This window comes from Pongo pygmaeus, chromosome 5 (genome assembly GCF_028885625.2).
Source record: "Pongo pygmaeus isolate AG05252 chromosome 5, NHGRI_mPonPyg2-v2.0_pri, whole genome shotgun sequence".
In the NCBI taxonomy this organism is placed as follows: Eukaryota; Metazoa; Chordata; class Mammalia; order Primates; family Hominidae; genus Pongo; species Pongo pygmaeus.
In genome coordinates this window covers 53522678-53545926 of record NC_072378.2, presented here as the reverse complement: position 1 = coordinate 53545926, position 23249 = coordinate 53522678, and the positions used below count along the sequence as shown (strand labels likewise).

The 23249-nt window shown below is 42.5% G+C and overlaps 2 protein-coding genes across 2 annotated transcripts in view; both read right to left on the bottom strand.

Moving 5' to 3' along the window:
* The window catches only part of FBXO9 (F-box protein 9), a 32150-nt gene extending 30539 nt beyond the window's left edge, over nt 1–1611 (bottom strand). Inside the window, exon 1 of the mRNA XM_054493609.2 lies at nt 1473–1611. Coding sequence (XP_054349584.1) covers nt 1473–1475 — 3 coding nt within the window. The 5' untranslated portion in view covers nt 1476–1611. The remainder of the gene's footprint in view (nt 1–1472) is intronic.
* LOC129039624 (uncharacterized) lies at nt 1593–1664 on the bottom strand. Its single transcript, XM_055019517.1, has one exon. It carries the CDS (start codon nt 1662–1664, stop codon nt 1593–1595), a length of 72 nt encoding a protein of 23 aa, XP_054875492.1.
* Between the last annotated feature and the right edge of the window lie 21585 nt (nt 1665–23249).

Here is a 23249-nt window from a genome sequence, read left to right as displayed (position 1 = left end):
CAGCTGTCATGTCTATGGGACATCTATAAAGAGATATGGTGATCTACTGAGGTCCCTTTTCATGGACATTCTGTGATTAAAAGTTTATCATAAATCACCTTGCAGGTTTGCTTATATTGAAGATCTAGTATTGTACCAGAGTCTCACACTATTCCAGGCTGATAATAGGTACTCAAAAATATTGGCTGAATCGACAAATAAAATGCCATGTGGATAACGTGTATCTGAAGGATGAGGAAAGGAAATGGGAGAAGTGTAATATAGACAGCATCTTTCTTCTCCCCTGTGTTATAGTGGAGCTCTAAACCATTCTTTGATTTTGACAGTATGATCACAAAAACAAACTATTATATCTGGGATCGGCTGAGTTGACATTTGGTCAATTCAACTACTACTTGAAATAAGTAGGGCCTCAGTTGCCACCTGGAGGTTTTCCTTTTATTTTTCATAATCGAGTTTGACCTAAATATCACCTTCACTTGAATAGCTCATGTGTATGAGTAGCCCATGTCTTCATCATGTTACTCCCGTTTCACAGGTGGGATTAATAAATTATAAAGGCTAAGTACTTAATCCCGGTCAGAGAACTACTTCTGAAAGTTTAGGGGCAGGGGCAATTGCCTTTTCTATCCTCCAGATTAATTTAATAAAAATAAATTCAGCCATTCATTTATGCAATAAATAGTTGAGTCTACTATAAATTAATTCGTTTGGATTATTGCATCCCTGATTCTTTAAGCCCCAGCCAGAGATCCGTTTCTCAGATGAACAATTTATTCTAAACCAAAGAAAGGCATAGGGCAGAGACTACGTATTCCAATATGGAACAGTCTCATGGAGTCTGCGCTGTCAAACTCTGCAACTTAGCTCAGTCTCTCCATTTGGACCGCACCGACGCCGCGGAGACGAACCCTCCAAACCCACTCCGCCAGGACAGCCTGCCAACATCCTACCCATGGAATGACGCCTCGCAGGGCAGATGCGTTCTACACCCAGGGCTCTTCAAGGTGCCGGCAGGGCCTGTCGGTGGGCCTGGCTTTTCGGCAGAAGGGCAATCAACAAGTGTCTCCTCTTGCCAGAGCTCCCTCCCGAATTCAGGCGCTGTGACAGCTTACCTCAATCTATGCTCAATGCTTCTGATAAAATCCCTCGAGAGGACCGAGACTGGTTCAATATACTCAGTGAGCCGAGAAGAGACATTTTCCCCGGCTGTCCTGCAAACCCTCCTCCTCACATCGAGCTCGGCGGGGGTTGAGGAGGCTCAGCAGGAAGGTATCCTGGGAAGAAGCCAGGGTTGGCACCCCCGCCCCCCGACGCACTCCTTCTCAGGCCAGGGCCCTCTAACGGGTGGCAGCCGTGAAGCTCCCACTCCTTCCAGAGTCCCCGCCGACCCCCAGCCCTAGGCCCGGCCCCTCCTGCACACCACGCTCCCGCCCCGCGGCGTCCACCCTCGAGCCCCTTGGCCAGGTTACCATGCTGGCGGGGCGGCCTGCTGCGCTCGAGGGGCTCTCCGTGTCCCCTCTGCACCGCCCCCCGGAGGAGGGGTGCTGGGTGTCCCGGGTGTCTACTCCTGCCTGTCTCTGCAGCGGAGCTTAGCAGAGTTCTCGGTCGGAGAAGCGCACCAGGCAGCGGCAATAACTGCGGGCCCGGCGTACGGCAGCCATCTTCGCGGGGCAGGGGGCCAGATCGGGGCGCGCTGGGGTGGCGGCGGCTGCCGGGGACTCGGGGAGTGGAGGGACGCCCGTTGCCAGCCGAGGCGGGGGATTGTGCGAGCACCGGAGCGTCAGCCCTACTGGAGACCCCGGACGCCGCCGCGGAGCTGCCCCCTCAGCTGCGGAAACCTGCGCCGACGCGGCGAGCATGCGCAGTACCGGTGCTGCCCGTGTGCGCGGCCCGGCCACCCAGCCCCGCGGGCTGCCTAGTGGAGGGCTAAGGGTCGCGGACCTACTGTGTGCGCGCGCCTGACGCGGGGGTGAAGCTGCCAGGGTGCCGTACCTCAAGCCCAACCCGCGTGTTGGGCTGAGTGAACACTTAAGCGAACTTGAACAAGCATTACCTCAAAAATGTTTACAACCCAAATTTAGGGGTGGGCCCTTAAAGCAAGCCGCCCTGAGAAGCATCGAACTGGATGCTTGGGACAGTCGCTACAAAGTCCTCGGAGCCTCTGGCTAGAGTCCCGCGCCAGGAATGCGGGAAAACAGTGAAATTTCTCAACAATCACAGTTGTTATAACGACTAAAGTTTTTGAGAGCACAGACAGAATAGAGGTTGAGGAAAAGAAGCGTTTTTGTGCCCAGCAGGAGGAAAGAGCCAACGTAAGGCATGTCTCACTACAGATCCCATAACGCAGTGAGAAAAGGGCTTGCGATTCCATGGCCCTGAAACCCGAGTGCCGTGGAGACGGCGCCCGCGAGGCACTCTGGGATTTGTAGTCGGCAGCTCAGGTTTGAGCACCGGAACTTACGCTTGGTCCTCGGCCCCACCTCTTAAAGCCCAAACTACCTGATTTCTTCTCAGGTGAATGTACGTGTTCATAAGGCGATAATTTGCTTTTACACAATTTAAATCTTTTTAACTACGGGTTTGCCTGTTCTGTGAAAACTGATAGGCTACATAGCCTATAACCTTAATTTAGCAAACATTTACTGAGTTTTTAGTTTCTACTGGTGCCAGGAAGTTAGGCTTCCAAACATTCAACGAGTTTACAGAGTTTAAATTTCTAATCCATTCTATTCTGGAGAGATTAAAAATGCAGTACATCGGCTGGGCGCGGTGGCCCACGCCTGTAATCCCAACACTTTGGGAGGCCGAGGCGGGTGGCTCACGAGGTCAAGAGTTCGAGACCAGCCTCACCAACATGGTGAACCCCCGTCTCTACTAAAAATACAAAAATTAGCCGGGCTTGGTGGCGCGCTCCTGTAATCCCAGTTACTCAGGAGGCTGAGGTAGGAGAATCGCTTGAAACCGGGAGGCGGAGGTTGCAGTGTTCGCGCCACTGCACTACAGCGTGGGTGACAGAGTGAGACTCCGTCTCAAAAAAAAAAAAAAATTGTAGTACATCTTTGGCACAGAAACGGAGATGAAAGTGCTGGGGGAGGGGAGAGAGAGAGAGAGTGAAGGGGAGAGAGAACGAGCTACAATAAGGAAGTCCAAATGCCATGTTTTATTTTGTTTGAGACAGTCTCGCTGTAGCCCAGGCTGGATTGCAGTGGCGCCATCACGGCTAACTGTAACCTCCGCCTCCCGGGTTCAAGGAATTCTCCTGCCTCAGCCTCCTGAGTAACTGGGATTAGAGCGAGCGCCACGAAGCCCAGCTAATTCTTGTATTTTTAGTACAGACGGGGTTTCACCATGTTGGTGAGGCTGGTCTCGAATTCCTGACCTCGTGATCCGCCCGCCTCGGCCTCCCAAAGTGCTGGGATTACAGGCGTGAGCCACTGCGCCCGGCCTGCCATGTTTTAATATTGGGATCCACCCTTCGGATGCGTGTGTTTTTATTTGCACCCTAAGTCAGCTACCTATAAAAGATGCCTTCGTGTTTAAAAGAGGCCAAAAATTTAAGTTTTTTGTTTTAAAGGAGACTCTAGGGCTTAAATTTCCTCCCAATGAACTCCTTAAAATTGAATTTTGAAATTTAAATTGGGGGGAAAGGTTAAATCTAAGATTTATAATAGAATAAAATGATAAATGTGACTCTTTTACATACTGAGAATGAAGTATTGAAATAGTTTTGGAACAAATCTGTTTCATTTAAAATGTTGAGTGCTAGTTTAAAATAGCCTGGTCAATTACACAGATGGTTTCTTTTATTCTAGCAAGTAATTAAAGTTTAATAAAATTTGTAAAGATAAATTGAGCATTAAAATACTATTATGCTTCATAGCTACTAATTTTCTATTTTCAGTCAGTTCCACAGTATCCACTAGACCTCATTACAAGGTTATATTCTCATATTATATTTACAGGATTATAATTTCCTGAGGCCAGAACTACTGATCTTGGCTACTTACTAGCCTAGCAGACTCTTGCTAAAAGGTAGACCAAGACAGTACCTCTGTTTGCCAGGTAGACCTGCTTGGACAATTTGACTAAAACTGATCATTTTACTTTAGAAATTGCTTTTCATGGGAGTAGTATATGACTTGTTAGATTCCTTGTCGTGTCTCTATCTTTTCACTGATAATGATTTTCAGTTTTCATTTGCCATATGGGCTGGCTGTTAAATAGGTAAACACAAAGGTAGATATCAATGTTATACATATGTCAAGTGGCCAGATGACCTTTTTCCATTTGGGAGAGGAAATCTAAAGAAGCTTGACTGTCTTATATCTTGCATGTTTCTTCCACAAGATCAAGAGGAGAGAGGGATTCAGACCTTGGTATAGATTTTTTCAGTAAAAAGCAATCTTCAGTCTGTAGAATTCAAAAATAAAAATAGAAAAAACTGATATGATCAGCTGGGAATTGTAAACTCAGAGAACAGTCCACAAAGTGTTAAAGGGTTACTGCTTTATTAATTAAATTTGTGTTGCTTATGGCAGTGTGACCCAGCATCATTAGCACGAGAAACTCTGAGAGTGCAGCCCAGGAATTTGTTTTAACAAGTCCTCCAGGTGGTTCTGATGCTTCCCGCTGATGTTTAAGAACTGTTGGCTTAGAACAATTATGTAAATTTAAAATCAGGGACCTGGAAGCAACTTCTTTATTCAAACCGCTCTAGCCTCATAAGGATGATTTTAGGTAATGTCTACAATATCACTTATGACATAAATGAATGTGTTATAAAATTACATGTTAGTGTTAGATTCCCTATAACTAGTTACAGAGGACGATTGTTGTGTAGAGGATATCTCACTAGAGTCAGTTTCCCACCTGGCTAAGAGTCCAGTCTTTATGACTACTTGCTAACAACATAAAAACTCTTAAGAGTTCAAAGGAATGCTAACAGGCAATCAGTTGCGTTTTCATTTTATTTTTCTGTAAAGGTAACATGAAATTTGCTGTTTAACCACTTTGAATACAATTCAGTGGCATTGATTACTTTCACAATGTCGTGCCACCTCAGCTACGCTTTTTCAAATCAGAAAAATGTTTTCACAACGATTATCTTTAATTTAATGTGCTCAGAACGTCCATCGACAGCCTCCATTTCTAAGTCTTGATGGTTGATCGAGCCGATCTGCAACGAGGCGTTCGTTCGGAGTCGGAGATCGCCTTGTGTTCAGCGGGCGTTAGGGGGTCCCTGGGCGCTGGGCTGCCCTCGGCCCGGAGCTGCGCCTCGCGGCTCGGCCGCGCGAGCCGGGGAGAACAGGACGCAGTGCAGGGACGCGCCGGGCCAGCGAGGGGAGCTGCAGGGTAACTTTTCCCAGGGAAAGCGGCCGGTCGTCCCCAGTAGAAGCCACCCAGCCTTTTGTTTGTTTTCCTGCCGGAGGCTGGAAAACGGCCGGGTTCCTGCTGCACTACCATGCGCCGTGCGGCCCGTGCGACTCGCCGGACCTCGCGGGCGTCCCTGCACGGAGCCCTCGGCAGGTCCTAGCAGGGATTGTCCCCATTTCCAGCTCCGGAGCGGGCGGCTGCGCCCCGCTCGTCGAGGAGCTGCGCTCACCTCAGGGGCGGGCCCCCGCCTGCGTTCGCGGCGCCAGTAAGTGGGGCTCCGGGATTTAGGGGCTTCTGCCGGGCGACCTGTCACTGTAGTAGCTGCTGGGCTGGGGCGGCGGGGAGACCCCTGGCCGTGGCCCCGCGACGGATCGGAGGCGCAGGAAGAGGCTAATGGGTTATAGTTTCTTTCCGCGATCATGTGGATCTCTCCTTCCTGGTATGAAAACTCGGAGCCTGGAGGATTTTGATGGGTGTTTATCTTTTAGTCTTAAGGAGAGGGAAGACCCTAGCCAATTTGAAGCCTCGTTGCGGGGCACGTTGATGACTTGCTCTTGGAATTTCCCTGACTAGGCCCTTGGCTGTCCCACAAGGGGTCTGAGCAAAAATCCTCGAGTACTTATTTGCAACCATTTTTTACTGGATTTCTTTCTGTTCTGATTTCTTTCTCACTAATCTGAGTAGCTGTTATGAGAAGGATATTGAAGGATTTTCCAGAACAACTGATTCTTTTGTAATGTTAACCTTTTAAAGTTTGACTTTGACCCTAACATTAAGGACTTATATGTAATGTAGCTAATGCATCATTCTGCAGAGAAGAGTATTCCTTTCCACTTACAACTAAATAAGACCTGCTTTTGCTGAAGCTGTGCTAGGCTGAGGGAATTCCACACTGAATTTTACAAGCGGGATGGATTTCTCTAAGGTATTGGCGCTTGTGGGTTTTGTTTTTTTTTTGTTTTGTTTTTTTTTTTGGGGGGCGGGAGAACTCTTTGTAGTAACAGAAGTTTGATAGTTACAGTTTTCATTTCTCACATTTCCCAGTGAGTGGGGTTTCAGGGTGTGCTTCAATAGTGAATGGCACCATTGCCGAATATAAAGTTTAAATGAGCTTTAAATTTCTATAGTCAACATATAAATTATTAAGAATTTGTGTCTCAATCATATGCTGAACTGTGCTGGGAGTTAATATATGCATAAATATGCACATTTAAAATAGTTTCTGAACAATGCGCTACAATTTGGTAAAGACTCTTTAAGGCTTTCCTATCTACTTGAGGACCAGGACTTGTAAAACCCTAGGAAGTAGCGTAGAAAGGAAAGCAGTACTGGGATCCTTTATTTAAAATGACATCCGGTACCATTCCCCATTCTCTAAGTGACCCTGCCCACTTTTTATTTCTCCCTTTCTGCTTTGCCTTCTCCCCTTCTCCAAAGTCAAAACTGGTGGCCAGGCAGCAGGGAGGCTGCCACATTTCCTCATGAAACCAATCTAGGTTCAGATGGTAGAGGTGTGTGCTGGAGGGTTGATGGAGCCTGTCTAATTAGGTAGACCCCTGCTGTCCTTGCCAAGGGAACTCAGCATTTAATTACAAAGAAAAGGTCTTTTCACTGAAGTTTCTTCTCCACAGACTAAGTGTAAATGAACTACTAGGATATCAAACAAGCCATTTAGCAGTTTTATTTATTGACTGTTCAACATCATCAGAGCCCTTTTTATACTTTATTGTTTGTTATTCTCATTGCTTTTTGAGGTTCCTAGTACAGCGGAAATTATGTTAATCTTGAAACATTGGAATTATCTTTAACCATCTTTTCCTTCATTTCCTTCATCCTCTGTATCAATGAGTCATCAAGACCTTTGAAATATGTTTTATATGGATCCCTCCTTCTATATTCTAATCTAGTCCTCACTCTTCCTCTCCTGCAGTACTGCAACAGCCTCCCAAGCCTGACTCTTAGTAAGCTCTCATTAAATGTTTGCTGAATGAATGAATGAGAAGCATCCCTCTGGTCTTTTCAGTGTTCTATTGCCTGTCTAATCTTTAAAATGATCACCTCATCATATCTATTCTGGACGTGCAACCTTCAGTTTCTCTCCATTATGTACTATCTCAAGTCTAAAATAATATGCCTGACTTCTCAAGGCCTATCATAATCAGCCTTGCCCTTCCTGTCTAAAATCCTCTTTTCATTTCAGCATGCATCTCTGCACTCTAAGCAGTCTGGTCTTCTTGCTGTCTTGCTAATGGTGCCAGGCTTCTTCCCACTGCAGTGTCACTGCTCATAGTGCTTTCCCTAGAAACCACCTCCCTTCTCTTCACTCTCCTGTGCGACTCCTACCTGTCCTCAGAGGAGCCTAAGTCTACTTCTCTTATAATATTTCCTCTTTCTATTTCTCAAGATACTTGCTTGTTAGCCCTTCATTATACTGGCTGTATTGATCTCCAGTTGGTTTAGGTTAGTTTAAGCCTCTTTAGGGCCGGAGCCATATTTTATGCATGGTAATGTGGTATTGTGGGCTTTGAAGTACAGCAGAATTGGGGCAAGGGCCTGACTCCACTTATTAGTTGTGTGGCCTTCTGTAATTCTCCTACTATTAATCTCATGTGCAAAATAGGGAAAATGCTCCCCCCCAGTTTCACCCCCAAGTTGTGGTGTGAAGATGGTCTATAGTGCCTACCCATAACTGGCGTATACATGATAAAGGTCTGCTTATCCCTTGACAGTAACTTAACAGAGTCCAATTCCTGAACACTCAGCCTGGAGGCCTAGAGAACCAGGGTAACCATGCAGTGAATCCTTAGTAAGTATTATCCTGCCCTTACTTAAAATGGCTTGAGCTTAGGTTATTCCTGGCTGCAGCTCTGCTTCTGGGATCTGTTGCTGTTTTTCCGTCTGAACCTTGCCAGGAACACTACTGCTTAAAATTTTTTTTTTTTAATACTGCTCCTCTTGTAGCAGTCTCCTCCGTTTCATTTTGTAGGATCTTGCAGAGTTGGAGTGGTACCTAACCATTCTATTGATGCCTGCCCTTATAAAATGCATTTTTCTGCTTGTGGGATCGATGTGAGTGTGTGTATTTGCCTGGTGGTTCCTTGGGAGAATTCTTGGTATAATGACCTCTCTGTGTATGTTGATCTGAAAGCCTGTGAATAGTGTCTCATTTAACTGTTGTCTTTCACCTGTGGTCTTTGATGACTGTGGCTTTCTGAGAAGGGCCTATGTTTAGAGTATTAGAAATCTCCTATCTGTGAATCTCAGTGTTTATGGTTGATGTGGCTGACAGGGAGAATGTGCAAACAGAGGTGTGTGCCGGATGACTTATACACATGTTTTGGGATTATAGTGTAATTGTGTCTTAGTTTGTGGTTGTGCTTACCTTTGAAATACAGTTTTAACTTCCTTATAAAAGCACATGTGTTCTAGAAAACTACCTAGTAAAAAGAATTTGGTGAAACAAATCATTTTCTGGGGCAAATTGCATTAAAATGCTAAGGAAATGTTGTGGCAGGAAGAAAATCAGAGATGCCTTTGATTGCAGCCAAAGAAGTAAAAGCAGCAGCTCAGGTCTACCTCAAGGTGGTAACCAAGGTTGATGTGGGCATCCTCATTCAATCTGTCTGCTCCTAGTTAACTGCTGTCCAATATTAGGAAAAACTACTACTCAACAGGTTTTAGGGAAACACTCAACCCAAACAGAAGGCTTCTATTCCTGATTTTCTTCCAAGGAAACTGAACTATCCTTGCACAGTAAGTACCTGACTCCCTGTGCTTTGAAAGTTGAAGTCTTCCTGGGTAGGAAGAGTGTCTTGTCGTGGGACTTACCTGAGCAGGCTGAAATCAAATCCAACATATGTTGACCTGTGAAGTCATGTTTGAGTTTGAGGATAGCACATCTTCAAACATCTGCTCCCCCCTTTTTTTAAAGTGTATGGGCTCAGGATTAGCAAAATATTCATATGCTTTTTACTAAGGGGCATGTGGGGAACATTTGATACATCTTTAGTTGGCTATAAAACATGTATTATATTCACACATTTAAAAAATATGCTACTCTGAAGATAACAAGTATTCTGTTCTTAGTTGGATCTCATCTGTAGAGTGAGAATGTCAAGTAATCATTAAGATCCTTTACAGAAAAAAAAAAATTCTAACTCTATTGTCTGAAGTTTCTTCAACATTAGACTTTGAACATAGGTCCTAATGAATTTAGCATTCAAATCTATGTTAATTAGCATTCAGTTATATTTTATCTTTAAATAAGCTCATCATGGCTGCTATAAAAGATAATGCCTCCAAAACAAAAGATAAAGTATTATAAGTGTGATGTCCAACTATATTTGACAATATCATGAAAGTAACTATCTGCATGAACTTGTAGTTCCTAGCAGATGATTGTCATCCTAACTCACTTTTCTTGAAATGAAAGGGCCACAATAGTGCCTTGCTTTTCATTTGGTGCTTTTCCCACCATGTCAAGAACCCTTAGTAGCCACTTGATAAATGTATGACGATGGCCCAGAGCTTATGAGAACCACACGTTTTTTTAGGAGAGATCAGTGTGAGTTATTTTTTACCTTTCTATAGGTGAAGCATGACCTGTGATAAAGTATTGATAACATGTGACTGCCCTTGTGACTACCATAAAAGATAATGCCTGAGAACTGGAAAGGAAAGTACTATTGTATAATGCCCAAATACATATTTGGCAATATCATGAAAGTTACTATCTGCATGAACTTGTGGTTCCCAAAAGATAGTTATTAATGGTTTTGCCCTCTTGGACATTGCCTTTGCTTTGAAAGAGAATTTACTAGAGAATGATTTAACTAAGACAAAGGGGAGTGAGAAAAATGTAAGATATACATGCCTTCATGTGACTTAGCTGTTGAAAAGCAAGTTTTTTCCTAAATTAGTATAAAAGTTTTTAGAAGGAGTCATAATTTTGGTACCCTAGTCCCAGTACAGTTGTCCAGTTTGCAAAGAAGTGTGGCGCGACGGGATGACAGTGAGGGTGGACGTGGTACTATAGGAAAATCACCTATGGTCAGGATTGCCTTTTAAAGCTCCATAAATTGTTCATTCATTAGTTAATTCATTCAACATGTCTTTATTGTGAGTCCATATTTGTGCCAACTATGCCAGTTCTCTGGGAACTGAGTACTGGGAATACAGTTGTGAACATAACAACGTTTCTGCCCTCACAGAGCTTATATTCTAAGGTTAAACACAGCTTGTATGTAGCCCTGTAACCTAGGGGTAAATGAGGGCTCTATGGAGAGTACTAAAGTGCTTCTGCTTATTTGGGGGATTTCCTCATTTTCAGGGCTTGACAAACTATGGCTTGTGTGCCAGTCCTTCCTGCTGCCTGTTTTTGTAAATAAATTTGTACTGGAACATAGCCATGCCCATGTATTTACATATTGTCTTTGACTGCTTTCATGCTACAACGGCAGAGTGGAGTTGTGACGGAGATGGAGAGCCTGCAAAGCCTATCCTGTTTACTGACCCTTCACAGAAAAAATGTGCTGATCCCTGCCCTATTTTATTTTTACATTAAGCCTTTACTTCCTTTACTTTAATTCATTTTGATTTTTTGTATACATGCTAGCAAAGCATCTTACACTGAGATCAGCTCCTTAGTCAAATGTGTTGTAATAGTATATAGATACTGATAACATGTGGCTGTCCTTATAACTACCATAAAAGATAATGCGTTAGAACCAGAAAGGTAAAGTATTATTGTGTAATGTCCAGCTACTTATTTGCCAATATCATGAAAGTTATTATCTACATGAACTTGTGATATGCTCTTAGTCACTCCCCTATCTTCACTATCCCTTATCTTGCCCACCCCTGAAACACAGGCAAACAGGACTATTGCCACCGTCGGCAGTTTTCATTAAGCTGGGGACTCTCGTTCTAGCTCATCTACAGTTTCACACATGGCGGGGTAAAGGTTTGTATTTCTGGCTGTTTTTATATTTTTTATTTTTTTTAACATTTCACCTTTACTTCAGTTCTTTACAGTCCACCAAAGCCAACTATGTGTCCTAGTTTAAAAATCATCTGCAAGTGATTGAAGAACTTTTTTAAGGTTCAAGGCGTGAGCACCTTTGATATTGTAAGAGAAGCGACAGGGAGTTGTGGAAGCGTCTCATGGGATTAAGGACCTAGTGCAGGAAGAGTTCTTTTTTCAGAAGCTGGGATTGAAAGAGGAGAGGGATGGTAAAGGTATGAAGCAGTTTCTGGGGCACAGAAGAGGGCACATCATGTAACGGATTATCTTCTCTTGTTAACATCCAGTTGATGCAATAGCTGAATACATCTTTAATTCATTCCTCTGTCAAGGTAAAGACAAAGCAAGATCCATGTAAAGAAGGTCCTTTTGGCTTTGTAACTGCTATTCCTTATGCAGAAAAAAAGCAGTAGTCCAAGATGCAAAATGCTTAAAAGATTTGCTTGCTAAAATGTACAGAGGCAGAAGAATTAGGGCCAGGAGAAAAATATAAACCCAGATATACTATTTCTAGTACCTTTTTAAAAGAAATTAACAGTATTCACTGACTTGTAAAGTTAGGACACATTCAAACCTAGAATACGAAGTGTAATTATAAACCTGTAAAGGTAAAATGGAACTCAGAAGTACCATGAGAAGGGTCATCTAATGATTTTGCATATAATCCACTTTCCCTAGGAGGATAAATGAAAGTAATAGAATATTTTCAATGTAAGATAATGCAAAGGGAGACAACCTCCTTCTAAGGAACTGAATGGTGTCAGTGGGCCTGGTAAACCACAACTCCCAGAGAACCCCAAGTTTGCTGTAATTTTTTGTCTCCTGTCTTAGAAAATGTGTAATGATGGCATAATTCATTGATTAAGGTTTCAAAATAAAGAGTGAACTACAATTTTCCCTGCCCCTCGCCTCCGTTTTTTAGGCTGTGAATGAGCAAGGCACCTGATGCGAGCTGCCGGCCATGAGCAGATGTTCTTTGCCTCCACCGAGGATTGACGCTGAGGGGAGGGAATTGGGGCAAATCACAGGAAGCTTTTCCCCAATGTCACCTAGCCAGGAACATCATAACATTGACTTCAAAGGTTTGCTGGAACTCTTTGAAAGAGAGATAAAGCTGTCTTTCTTTTTTAGTTGAGTACAGCCTTACCCAAAGGCCAAAGGCCTGATCTGACCGCATGGAGGGGGACTTTCTGTGATTCTCTGAGACTCAGTCATGCTGGCATTGTTGTAGGAGGGCCCGGGCAGCCTGCCTGCCCCAGCTATTCTGTGGTATTCACTGTTCTTCCACTTCAGAACTTCAGAACTTTTAGTTGGGCCCAACAGTTTATCTTTATTTTGCGTGTGACAAAATAGAAGCACTGAGAATTTTGAGGTACTTAGCCAAGGTGGTACAGAAAATAAATAGCAAAGACTAAAAACTCACATTTGGGCCCTTCAAACAATCTTTGAGGTCTTGCTACTGCAAGTGGAGTGAGAATACAAAGATGAAGCAATCTTGGAGAGTGTCGAGGCTGAAGCAGAGGGTACACCTGCAGGTCACTGCCACGGGGAAGGGGCTGGCTGTGAGGTGAGGACAAGGCACTATGGCATCAAGGGAGAGGGCCATTCTCGGGTCTATATGTGTAGGTTGGGGCAGGAGGCTTGGAAGAGGTGATGTATGAGCTCGAAAGAGAAGGAATTGATGTTTAATGTTTACTGGGGCCTGGCTGAGGCACTGGGGCGCTTGTGCATCTCTTGAAAGAAAGGCGTGTAGCATACAGGGTCCTTCGGTGGCACTGTCTTCTCCGCTAACCTTTGTTCATGTGATGCAAAAAGCAGAAACATTTATCCGTTTTTTTTTTCTTAGACAAATGCTAGCTCGATTCCTGATACAGAGTCACAGAATCACACAGCTTTAGAGGAAGAAACCACCTTAGAGCAAGTCCAATGCCCTAATTCCACCGAAAGTAAACTCAAGGACCAAGAGACGCCCCGAGGCACAGCAGATCAGTGCTGAGTGGAAACTGGAACCAGTCCCTCACTTTGCCTCCACTGTGGGCATGTTGGTGCTGCCGACGGCTCCAGTGGATTCGCTGATGTTTGATTGCAGAATGATGCCAACTAGAACATAGCCGTATCATTCATTTCCATATTTGGGCTTTGAGATACAAAGTACTATTTCTGTTCCTCTCATTTTCAGATCCTCCAAAGATTTCATGATCTTTTGAAAGCTTTCCCTTAAGTTTGGTACAGTCAGCCTGGGTTCCTGTCTCAGTTCTGCCACATTAGTCGTATAATCTAGACATGTAATTTGTGTCTCAGTTTCCTTCTCTGTAAAATAGGGATAATTGTAATAGTACCTGCCTGGTAGAATTATGAGGGTTAAATGTACTAATATATGCATAAGCACTTATAATAGTACTATGCACATGCTAAGTACTAAAATTATCATGTTTTGGGCATATTTGATATATGAGGGTGCTAAGTGCAGATTCGTTGTAGTGAATGATTTATCCAAGTTAATTCTTGGAGTCAAAGCAGAATTTAGAAATGCTGCAAGTTAGAAATACATGCTAATTCTCAAGGTAATGGACAGGCTGCTACATTCCATTCACTTCTCAGGCAGTGTTAACTGTCTGTACCAGAAGCTGAATTTAAATGCTGTCAGGGCAGAGGAGGAAAATAAAAGACTCAAGGAAGCTGGGTGTGTGCTTGTCAAACAGTAAGAAATTGCTCTTCTCTTCTAAAAAAGAACAATTTTTCTTCTCTTCCAATTTTTCTTTAAGTATGAGGTTTTTTTTTTTTTTTCAGGCTTTTACTTTGTCACTTTTGTTATAGGCATAGGAACAGAGAAATATTTTTCATCCAGTAAAACAAGTGGCTATGAAGGCACACAAAAAAAGGACAGCTAAGAAAAAAAAATGGCAAGTGGCAACAGGGAAAAAATGGGGACTGTGGTGAGCTGCAGAGCACACACCCAGCCTGAAGAAGTATGGACATTTCTTCCACTTCTTATTACCATGAAGGGCTAAGGGCCCCAGGTCGTTAGCCCTTCAGTGTTTCCAGAGAAGCTCCAAATAGGGATTTATATAGGAAATACCCAAATTTTTTTTTTTTTTTTTTTTTTTTTTTTTTTTTTTTTTTTGAGACAGAATCTCACTCTGTCCCAGGCTGGAGTACAGTGGTGCGATCTCTGCTCACTGCAACCTCTGCCTCCCGGGTTCAAGCAATTCTCCTGCTTCAGCCTTCTGAGTAACTGGGATTACAGGCATACACCACCACACCCGGTTAATTTTTGTATTTTTAGTAGAGACAGGGTTTCACCATGTTGGCCGGGCTGATCTCAAACTCCTGACCTCATGATCTGCCGCCCTTGGCCTCCCAAAGTGTAGGGATTACAGGTGTGAGCCACTGTGCCCGGCCGAAATTCCCTATTTTTAAATCTGGGATTCAGCCCCCAGAGTGCCAGTGTGCCATCTCTGGTCTACACAGCATGGAATCTCCATATGCTAATGTCATATACTCAGAGATTTCAGGCTAGAATTGTCAAGTCTTGTTCACTGTGCAAAGTTAAAGAGAAGTATGCTTGGATAAAGAAAATGTACATATACACCATGGAATACTTCGCCGCTATAAAAAGGTATGAGATCATGTCCTTTGCAGGGACATGGATGAGGCTGGAAGCCATCATCCTCAGCAAACTAACACAGGAACAGAAAACCAAACACTGCATGTTCTCATTCATAAGCAGGAGTTGAACAATGAGAATACATGGACACAGGGAGGGGAACAACACACACCACGGCCTGTTGTGGGGTAGGTGGGGCGAGGGGAGGGAACTTACAGGACGGGTCAATAGGTGCAGCAAACCTCCATGGCATACATATACCTATGTAACAAACCTGCACATTCTGCACATGAATTCCGGAACTTAAAGTAAAATAAAAGAGATAAGTACATTCTATATTTTAAAACAGAATGTCCTTGTTCGCTGGGTAAGTAAGCACAGATTTCTGATTTCATTTCTAAAACACCCGACTTTGAATGAACACTGCTGCTGTGTAATTTAGATGATTGTATAAGTCTTTGGGATGTTTTGCTAGGGAGTGATAGGCTAAATAATAGCCTGCAAAGATACCAGGTTCTAATCCTTGGAACCTGTGAGTGTTACTTTATATGACACAACGGACTTTGCAGATGTGATTGAATCAAAGAATCGGAAATGGAGAGATTATCCTGCAGTATCTTGGTAGGCCTTAAATGAAAACACAAGTCCTTATAAGCGAGAGACAGAGGAAGATTTAAAAACAGAAGACAAGAAAATGTGATCATAGAGGCAGAGATTGGGGTGATGTGGTCACAAGCCAAGGAGTGCTTGCAACCACCAGAAGGTGGAAGAGACAAAGAATGGATTCCCTCTAGAGCCCCTGGAGGAAGTGCCAGCACCTTTACTTCAACTCAGGAATACTGGTTTTGGACTTCTGACCTCCAGAAACCTGAGAGAATAAATTTCTGCTATTTTCGGCCACCAACTTTGTGAAAATTTGTTGGAGCAGCTGTGGGAAATTAATATAACTGACAAGGAAAACTTTGTATAGTTTAAAAAAATTTTTTTGTTATTTATACCTCGATCAGAATATGGATAAGTGACATATCCTTAATAAGAAAAATTAGCTGTAGTTTAGAAATTGGTGGCCCAGAGCCTTCCTTGAGATTCCTAGCCAGTGATCCACAAAGTGACTCCTTCCTTGTGCACTGGTAGCACTCTCATTTCCACTCCATGTAGGAACTTAATCCAGTGTCCATGTATCCTGGTCATTTGTGTATTTCCCACCTCTCCAGCTGCGTGAGAAGTCCCCAGAGGCCAGATCTGCCACCCACAGCTCTGTGGATCTTATATCTCAGTACTGAACGTAGGGCCTTGTACTTAATTTTTCACTTGAGTGATGCTTTGTTGACACTTTAGTGTCTTAAGCATATTTCAGATATTGCTGTATATCAAAAATGCATATTTATATGCTTTTTTAAATTAAAAAAAAATTTTTTTGAGACAGGGTCTCGCTCTGTTGCCCAGGCTGGAGTGCAGTGGTGTGACCTAGGCTTACTGCAACCTCCGCCTCCCAGACTCCAGCAATCCTCCCACCTCAGCCCCATAAGTAGCTAGGACTAACTACAGGAATGCACCACCACACCCAGCTAATTTTTGTATTTTGTAGAGATGGGGTTTTGCCATGTTGCCCAGGCTGGTCTTGAACTCCTGGACTTAAGCAATATGCTCCCCTGGGCCTCCCAAAGTGCTAGGATTACAGGTGTGAGTGACCACGCCCAGCCTATATAATTTTATAAAATAAATATGTCACATATTTACATATATACTTATATATAATGTATTTATAATATATGAATATTATATTTATATGTATGTGAAATATGTGTGTGTATATACACACACACACACAAATGCGAGTAAACCTCACAACCATAGAAAAGACAATAGTTGGCTTTTTTTTAAACAAATTGTAAAGAACCCAACAGTAGAAACGATCTTCTACTTGTGGAGTGAGGTCTCAATGGAGTGACTTATGGGTGAAATATTGTGCTGCCAGTGTGTGGTCTCTGGTCTACACAGTGTGAAATCTTTGTATGCTAATGTCATATACTCAGAGATTTCAGGCTGGAATTGTGATGTCTTGTCAAGTATCAAATTTTTTATATTTGCCTGCTTCTTTCTTTGAAGCACTGACTCTGTAGATGTAGATGTCTCCCAGTAAGTATCAAAGAGGGATGTATTAACATTAATACACTAAAAATAGTCATTAGAGTGCTGAAACCTTTTTTCCTGTTAGAACTCCAATTGAGGCTGGGCACAGTGGCTCCCACCTGTAACCCCAACACTTTGGGAGGCTGAGCTGGGCAGAGTGCTTGAACTCAGGAGTTCAAGACCAACCTGGGCAACATAGCAAGACCCCGTCTCTACAAAAAATACAAAAATTAACCAGGCCTGGCGGTGCATGCCTATAGTCCCAGCCAATCAGGAGGCTGAGATGGGAGGATTGTCTGAGCCCATGAGGCTGCAGTGAGCCGTGATCACACAACTGCACTCCAGCTGGGAGACAGAGCAAGATCCTGTCTCACAAAAAGAAAAAAGAACTCAGCTTGAGAGTTCTGTGTTTGCCTTGGTTGCCTTTGACTGAAGCTCCGTGGTTATCTGTAGTAAGTGTCACTATGGATGGCATGCAGAGTGGTCCCCATGTTGGGCCCCACTTGTCATGCAAAGTGGAATCCTTTCATGTTTCCCACCTGCCATGTTACAGGCACATGACTGGATTGCACAAGGTCACACAGCTTCAGCTAGCTAGTTGTCCAAGCAACCTGGAGTGATACTGAGGGCCGTTTTTGGACATTCTTTTACCACAATAGGTTTGTATCTTATTTGCATCTTATTTTCTTTCAAAATGGAAGCAGATAATGGAAAGCAAATGAACATTAGGCTAATAGTTACTTCTAATTTGTCTCCAGCTGTACACCTCTTTCAGTCTTCAAAACTATGCTAACCATAAAGGTCTGTCTGTCACCTCCTGTAGAGAATTTTGTATTTTGTCATCTAAGTTAGTATAGTCCACTGTATCAGGAATGCCTTCAGCTGTACTGGATAGATTAACAGTGACTTCTCCAACAGAGACCTTCAATTAGGTTGTATAACAATAAGCCCAAAGGCATATATTTTCAGGGTTCAAGCAGCAGCTCACTGATGTCATCAAGGACTCAACCTCTTTCTATGAATACATGCTCTGCAGCTGGGATTCTCATCTTTAGAGCTGATGTCTCATAGTTGTCTCTGCCTCAGCCCTAAATATCACAGCTTTACACAGCCATGTTCAATGCAGCTTCTTTGTCAACTGTCTTTATTAGGGAGTAGATTCCTTCTCAGAAGCTCTTCTCCTTCCTCACCAGCTCACTTCCCTTTCATTCTCATAAGTAGGAGCCATGGCACCACTCCTAAACAGATTTTAGTAAGGAAGTAGAATTCCTTTGCTTGGCTTAGATCTATCATAGTTCATGCCCTGGGGTGGCTGCTGTGCCTGAGTATGTCGAATCCTGAGTAAAATCAGGGTTCTGTAAACTAAGCAAGAAGAGGAGCATTGCTATGGAGTAGAGCAGCGAAGGTGCCTACCATGGCTCCCTTCTTTTTTTCTAGTGCATTGTCCATCGCCCTATTTTCTCAGAGCAACAGTAAGTTTTTGTTCTTTACTTTCAGATTATGACGTGAGTCGTCATATTTGGGCCACCACAAAAAGGATGAATAGCTGAACAATACCATTCTCAAATGTATTTAACCGCATCCTGCTAGGATATGCTCAGATTGGACTATGAGCTGACTGGTGGTTCTTGTCTAATGCTAGTTTGGCTAATACCATTCACTTTTTTTCAGTATGAGAAATAATTCACTAATGTGAATAACAGAAAGCTCAAAGAGTGGTCATGGTTCTGTTCTCTGGAACCATACCTAGTGTAACTAACCCTTCTCTCTGATGTCCCTTTGTACACTTGGAACAATTATCATGGCTTTCCAAGTCTCCTTTGCTTCCAGCATCCGGTGTTGCTTCATCTACCCTTCTTGTACTTTCATTTAGATGCCTCACTATGTTCTTTAATATTTCTCTTGAAGTTTGGCCTCTGGAGCAGTAAACCAAGGATGTGATGGGACTATTGCATTCCTTGTTCTGAACACAGGCTGCCTTATTGAACAACTCCAGTGGGCACCTTTCACGTTGTGTTCTATGTGAATGGAGTACCCTGGAGTTACACAGTGTATCAGCCTTGTCTGAATGCTGTGTTCCCAATAAGAATTCCAATAATACTCTATCTTTGGGGAAAAATAAAACAACCTTAGAGCTATTTGCTTATTGAGCATCTCCAGTGAGAGGTTTGGTACATACCTCAAATTCAGCCCCCGAGAAAACAGAACACACATCTCTGTACATTGTCCAAATAACACAAAAACACACATTCCCTATCTCAAACCCATAGTCTCCTGTTGTATCTAAGACTCACCCAGTCCAGTGCCTTTGTTTGGGCTTTCATCATATTTCACCTGGGCTATTGGAGTAACCTCCTAATTAGTCTCTGCCTCTGATCTCTGTATTCTAACATCTGTGTAGTCTCCAGAGGGATTTTATTCATGCTGTTTCTCTGCTTTAAAAACTCTGAGGAACTCTCTTCTGTAGGATAAAAATCAAACTCCTGCGTGAGGCCAGGTGTACTCACGCCTGTAATCCTAGCACTTTGGGAAGCCAAAGTGGGAGGATTGCTTGAGCCCAAAAGTTCAAGACCAACCTGGGCAAAAAAAAAAAGAGACCTCATCTCTAAAAAAAAAAAAAAAAAAAAAAATGCCTGGTAGTGTACACTAAGTACTCCCAGCTACTTGGGAGGCTGAAGTGGGAGGATTACTTGGGCCTAGGAGGTTGAGGCTGCAGTGAGCTGTGATTTTCACCACTGCACTCCAGCCTGGGTGACAGAGTGAGACCCTATCTCAAAAAAATAACAAAACAAAAGCAAAAACAAAAAACTCCTGCATGACACACATACTTGTTCATAATTGGGCCTACCCTAACTTTCTAGCTATTTCCTGCAATTTGCCCTATCGCCCTCCATTGAATTGGTTTTACGCCCTAGCCTTGTACCCAGCCCTGGTTGCACATTAGACCTGGAAAACTTTCAGAACTCTCAAAGCTCAGCCCCCATCCTGACCTGCTTCTTGGGGCTGGGGCTAGGCATGAGTAAATGTTAAAGGTTCTCTAGGTGATTCTGTGTTCAACCAGGGTGAGAAACACTAGGCTGTGCCTGCCCTCTTGTGAACACACCAAGCTTTTGTATTCGCCAGCATTTTTACAGTTTCCTCTACTTATAATTTCTTTCTCTCCTTTTCTGTGTAAGAAAACCTTTTTCATTTTTTAATATCTCAATACTACCTCTTCTCTGAAGGATTGTCAGATCTCTCTCCTCCCAAGAGTTGGTTGCTGTCTACTGCATTCTCATAGCAGTTTCTACATTTTTTGTGTATCTGTCAGTTGTGAGTGATTTAAAGGAGAGACCCTAGCCTTATCCACAATGTGCCCAAGAGCCTTGCATAATGCTTAGCATCTTATTAAAGTTTAAATAAAATTATACCATGTGCCATCAATGCTTGAAGAGACACTAGTCTGATCCATTGTATAGTTGTTAGGTAATTACCTGAAGTAGCATTAGAAATTAGAAAGTAACTGCCATGGTATGGTGAGAGTCATATCTTGCCAGAGTAATTAGATTTTGTTCCTTGATAATAAGACTATAACAAGGAGGAATTGTTGGGGTGACTGTGCATTGAATGAATGACCCACTCTATCTGGATTTCAATGAAGCTCTTAATTCTTTCACAGATAGCTTTCTCAGTGATAATCTAGGAACCATGGTTCCAATTGTACAATTTAAGTGGATGAGGAAGGGACATTAATTATCCAAAAAAGGCTTTATTATTAATAACTGATATAAATCAGTAGTATAATACCATTGCAAAAAGCATGAGGGAAGCCCACATGCTACTGTAATATAGGTTACTATTAAGTTTTGGTCACCATAGTTCATCAAGGAGATGGAGAAATGTGTGAGGATTCAGAGATGAATGCCAAAGGTAATTAAAGGAATGGAAAATGCTTCCTCTGAGAAAAGGTCGTGTAATTAAGGCAGGAGAAGGCTGAGAGACACACGCTTGATTACTCATTTCATGTGCATAGACATTTTTATGACATAGCTTCTTTATATCCACAGAAAACTAGGCAAAAGAAATTTGCTTAAATTAGAATATGCAAGTTTTGGTTGGACATGAAGAAAAATATTCTAACTGGATTACAAAATGCAGATCTGATCATGTTAGTCCCTAGTTACAAAACTTTAGTTGACTTCCCATTGTCTATAGGGCAAAGCCTTCTTTAAAAAATAAAAATTAAAAAAAAGACATTGTTTATTAGTTGGCTGATTTTTTTTGACAAATCAAGCTTCCAGTGACTTTTTTTTTTTTTAGGAAGATGACATACAACAATGGTTTGGGAGTCTTAATTTGTTGGAAAGTGAAATAATGAATGATGGAGGATTCATACACAGATGGGTCTCAACTTAGAGTGGGGTTACATCCCTATAAACCCATTTTAAGTTAAAAAATCATTGTCAAAAATGCATTTAATACACCTAACCTACTGAGCATCATTGTAAGCCTAGCCTATCTTAAACATGTTCAGAACACTTACATTGACCTATAGTTGGGCAAATTATCTAACATAAAGCCCATTTTATAATAAAGTGTTGAATATCTCATGTATATAATGAATACTGCACTGAAAGTGAAAAACAGAATAGTATGGGCGCTCGAAATACGATTTGTACTAAATGCATGTAGCTTTGATGCCATCGTAAAGTCAAAATATCGTAAGTCAAACCATCATAAATTGAGGACTGTGTGTATGCTATATGAAAAAAATAGTTGAAGATAAATATTAAGAAGAAAAAGGGGAAAACAAATGCAGAACCAGAATTGCTTGTGCTGTGGTCCAAATGTACTTTTTGGGTTAAGGCACAGCCTGAATCCAATTTATTCCATAATACAGTAATCATGAAGTGGAGGAACCATGGTATATGATAGTGTTCTGTCTTCTCAACAAGTTGTATTAAATAAGTCTGCATTTGTATGTTTTGATCTAAGATAAAACATTTAAGATGCCTGTATCTTTAAAAAATTTCCCTTCTACCATTTTAGGGATAATTGAAATTTTTAATCTATAATAATTTTAAATTTACATCAATTGCAAGAATACCAAAAGAATACCCATAGATCCTATCTTAATCTGCCTGGGCTACCATACATAACATAATAACATAGACTGGGTGTCTTAACAGAAATTTATTTTTTCACAGTTCTGGAGGCTGGAGAGTCCAAGATCAAATGGTTTGGTTTCTGGTGAGGGCTGTCTTCCTGGCTTTTAGATGGCTGCCTTTTTCCTGTGTCCTCATGTGCTAAGGGGTGTGGGGGAGAGGTACAAGACACTAGCCCTATTGTATCAGACCCCTACCCTTACGACCTCTGTAGCCTAATTACCTTTCCATAGGTCTGTCTCCAAATACAATCACATTGGAGGTTAGGGCTTTAACGTGAATTTGGAGAAGGGATATCATTCAGTCCATAACATACACCCTTTACCCAGATTTACTTGTTGTTAACGTTTTACCCCATTTGTTCTCCCCGCAATGCACACAAAATTTTTGTTCTACCCACTTGAGAATAAATTGCATACATCATGGTCCTTTACCTGTAAACCCTTCAGAGTGTATTTCCCAAGAATGAAACTATGTTCTTACTGAATCACAGGACAGTAACTACAACTACAATAACTTTAACACAGATAAATATTTTTATCTAATCTACTGTCCATGGTTTCAGGATGAAACTGCTCCACCTCAGATCATCAGGCATTAGTCTCCTAAGGAGCATGCAACCTAGATCCCTCCCATGGGCAGTTCACAGTATGATTCGTGCTTCTGTGAGAATCTAATGCCGCCGCTGCTGATCTGACAGGAGGTGGAGCTCACTCACCCACTGCTCTCCTCCTAACAGGACTCCAGCTCCTAACAGGCCACAGACTGGTTCACAGCCCTGGGTTTGGGGACCCCTGCTTTATTGCATTTTCTTCCCCAGTACAGAATCCAGTCAAAACCTGTATTTTAAAAAATGGCATCTGGGTTCCTCCATAAACAAAACTCTGCCAACTCTTTCCACAAGCTCCCCCTTTCCCACCCCCTAATTTCAAGCCCTGTCTCTTAGTTTCTGCTTCTTGGAGTGCTA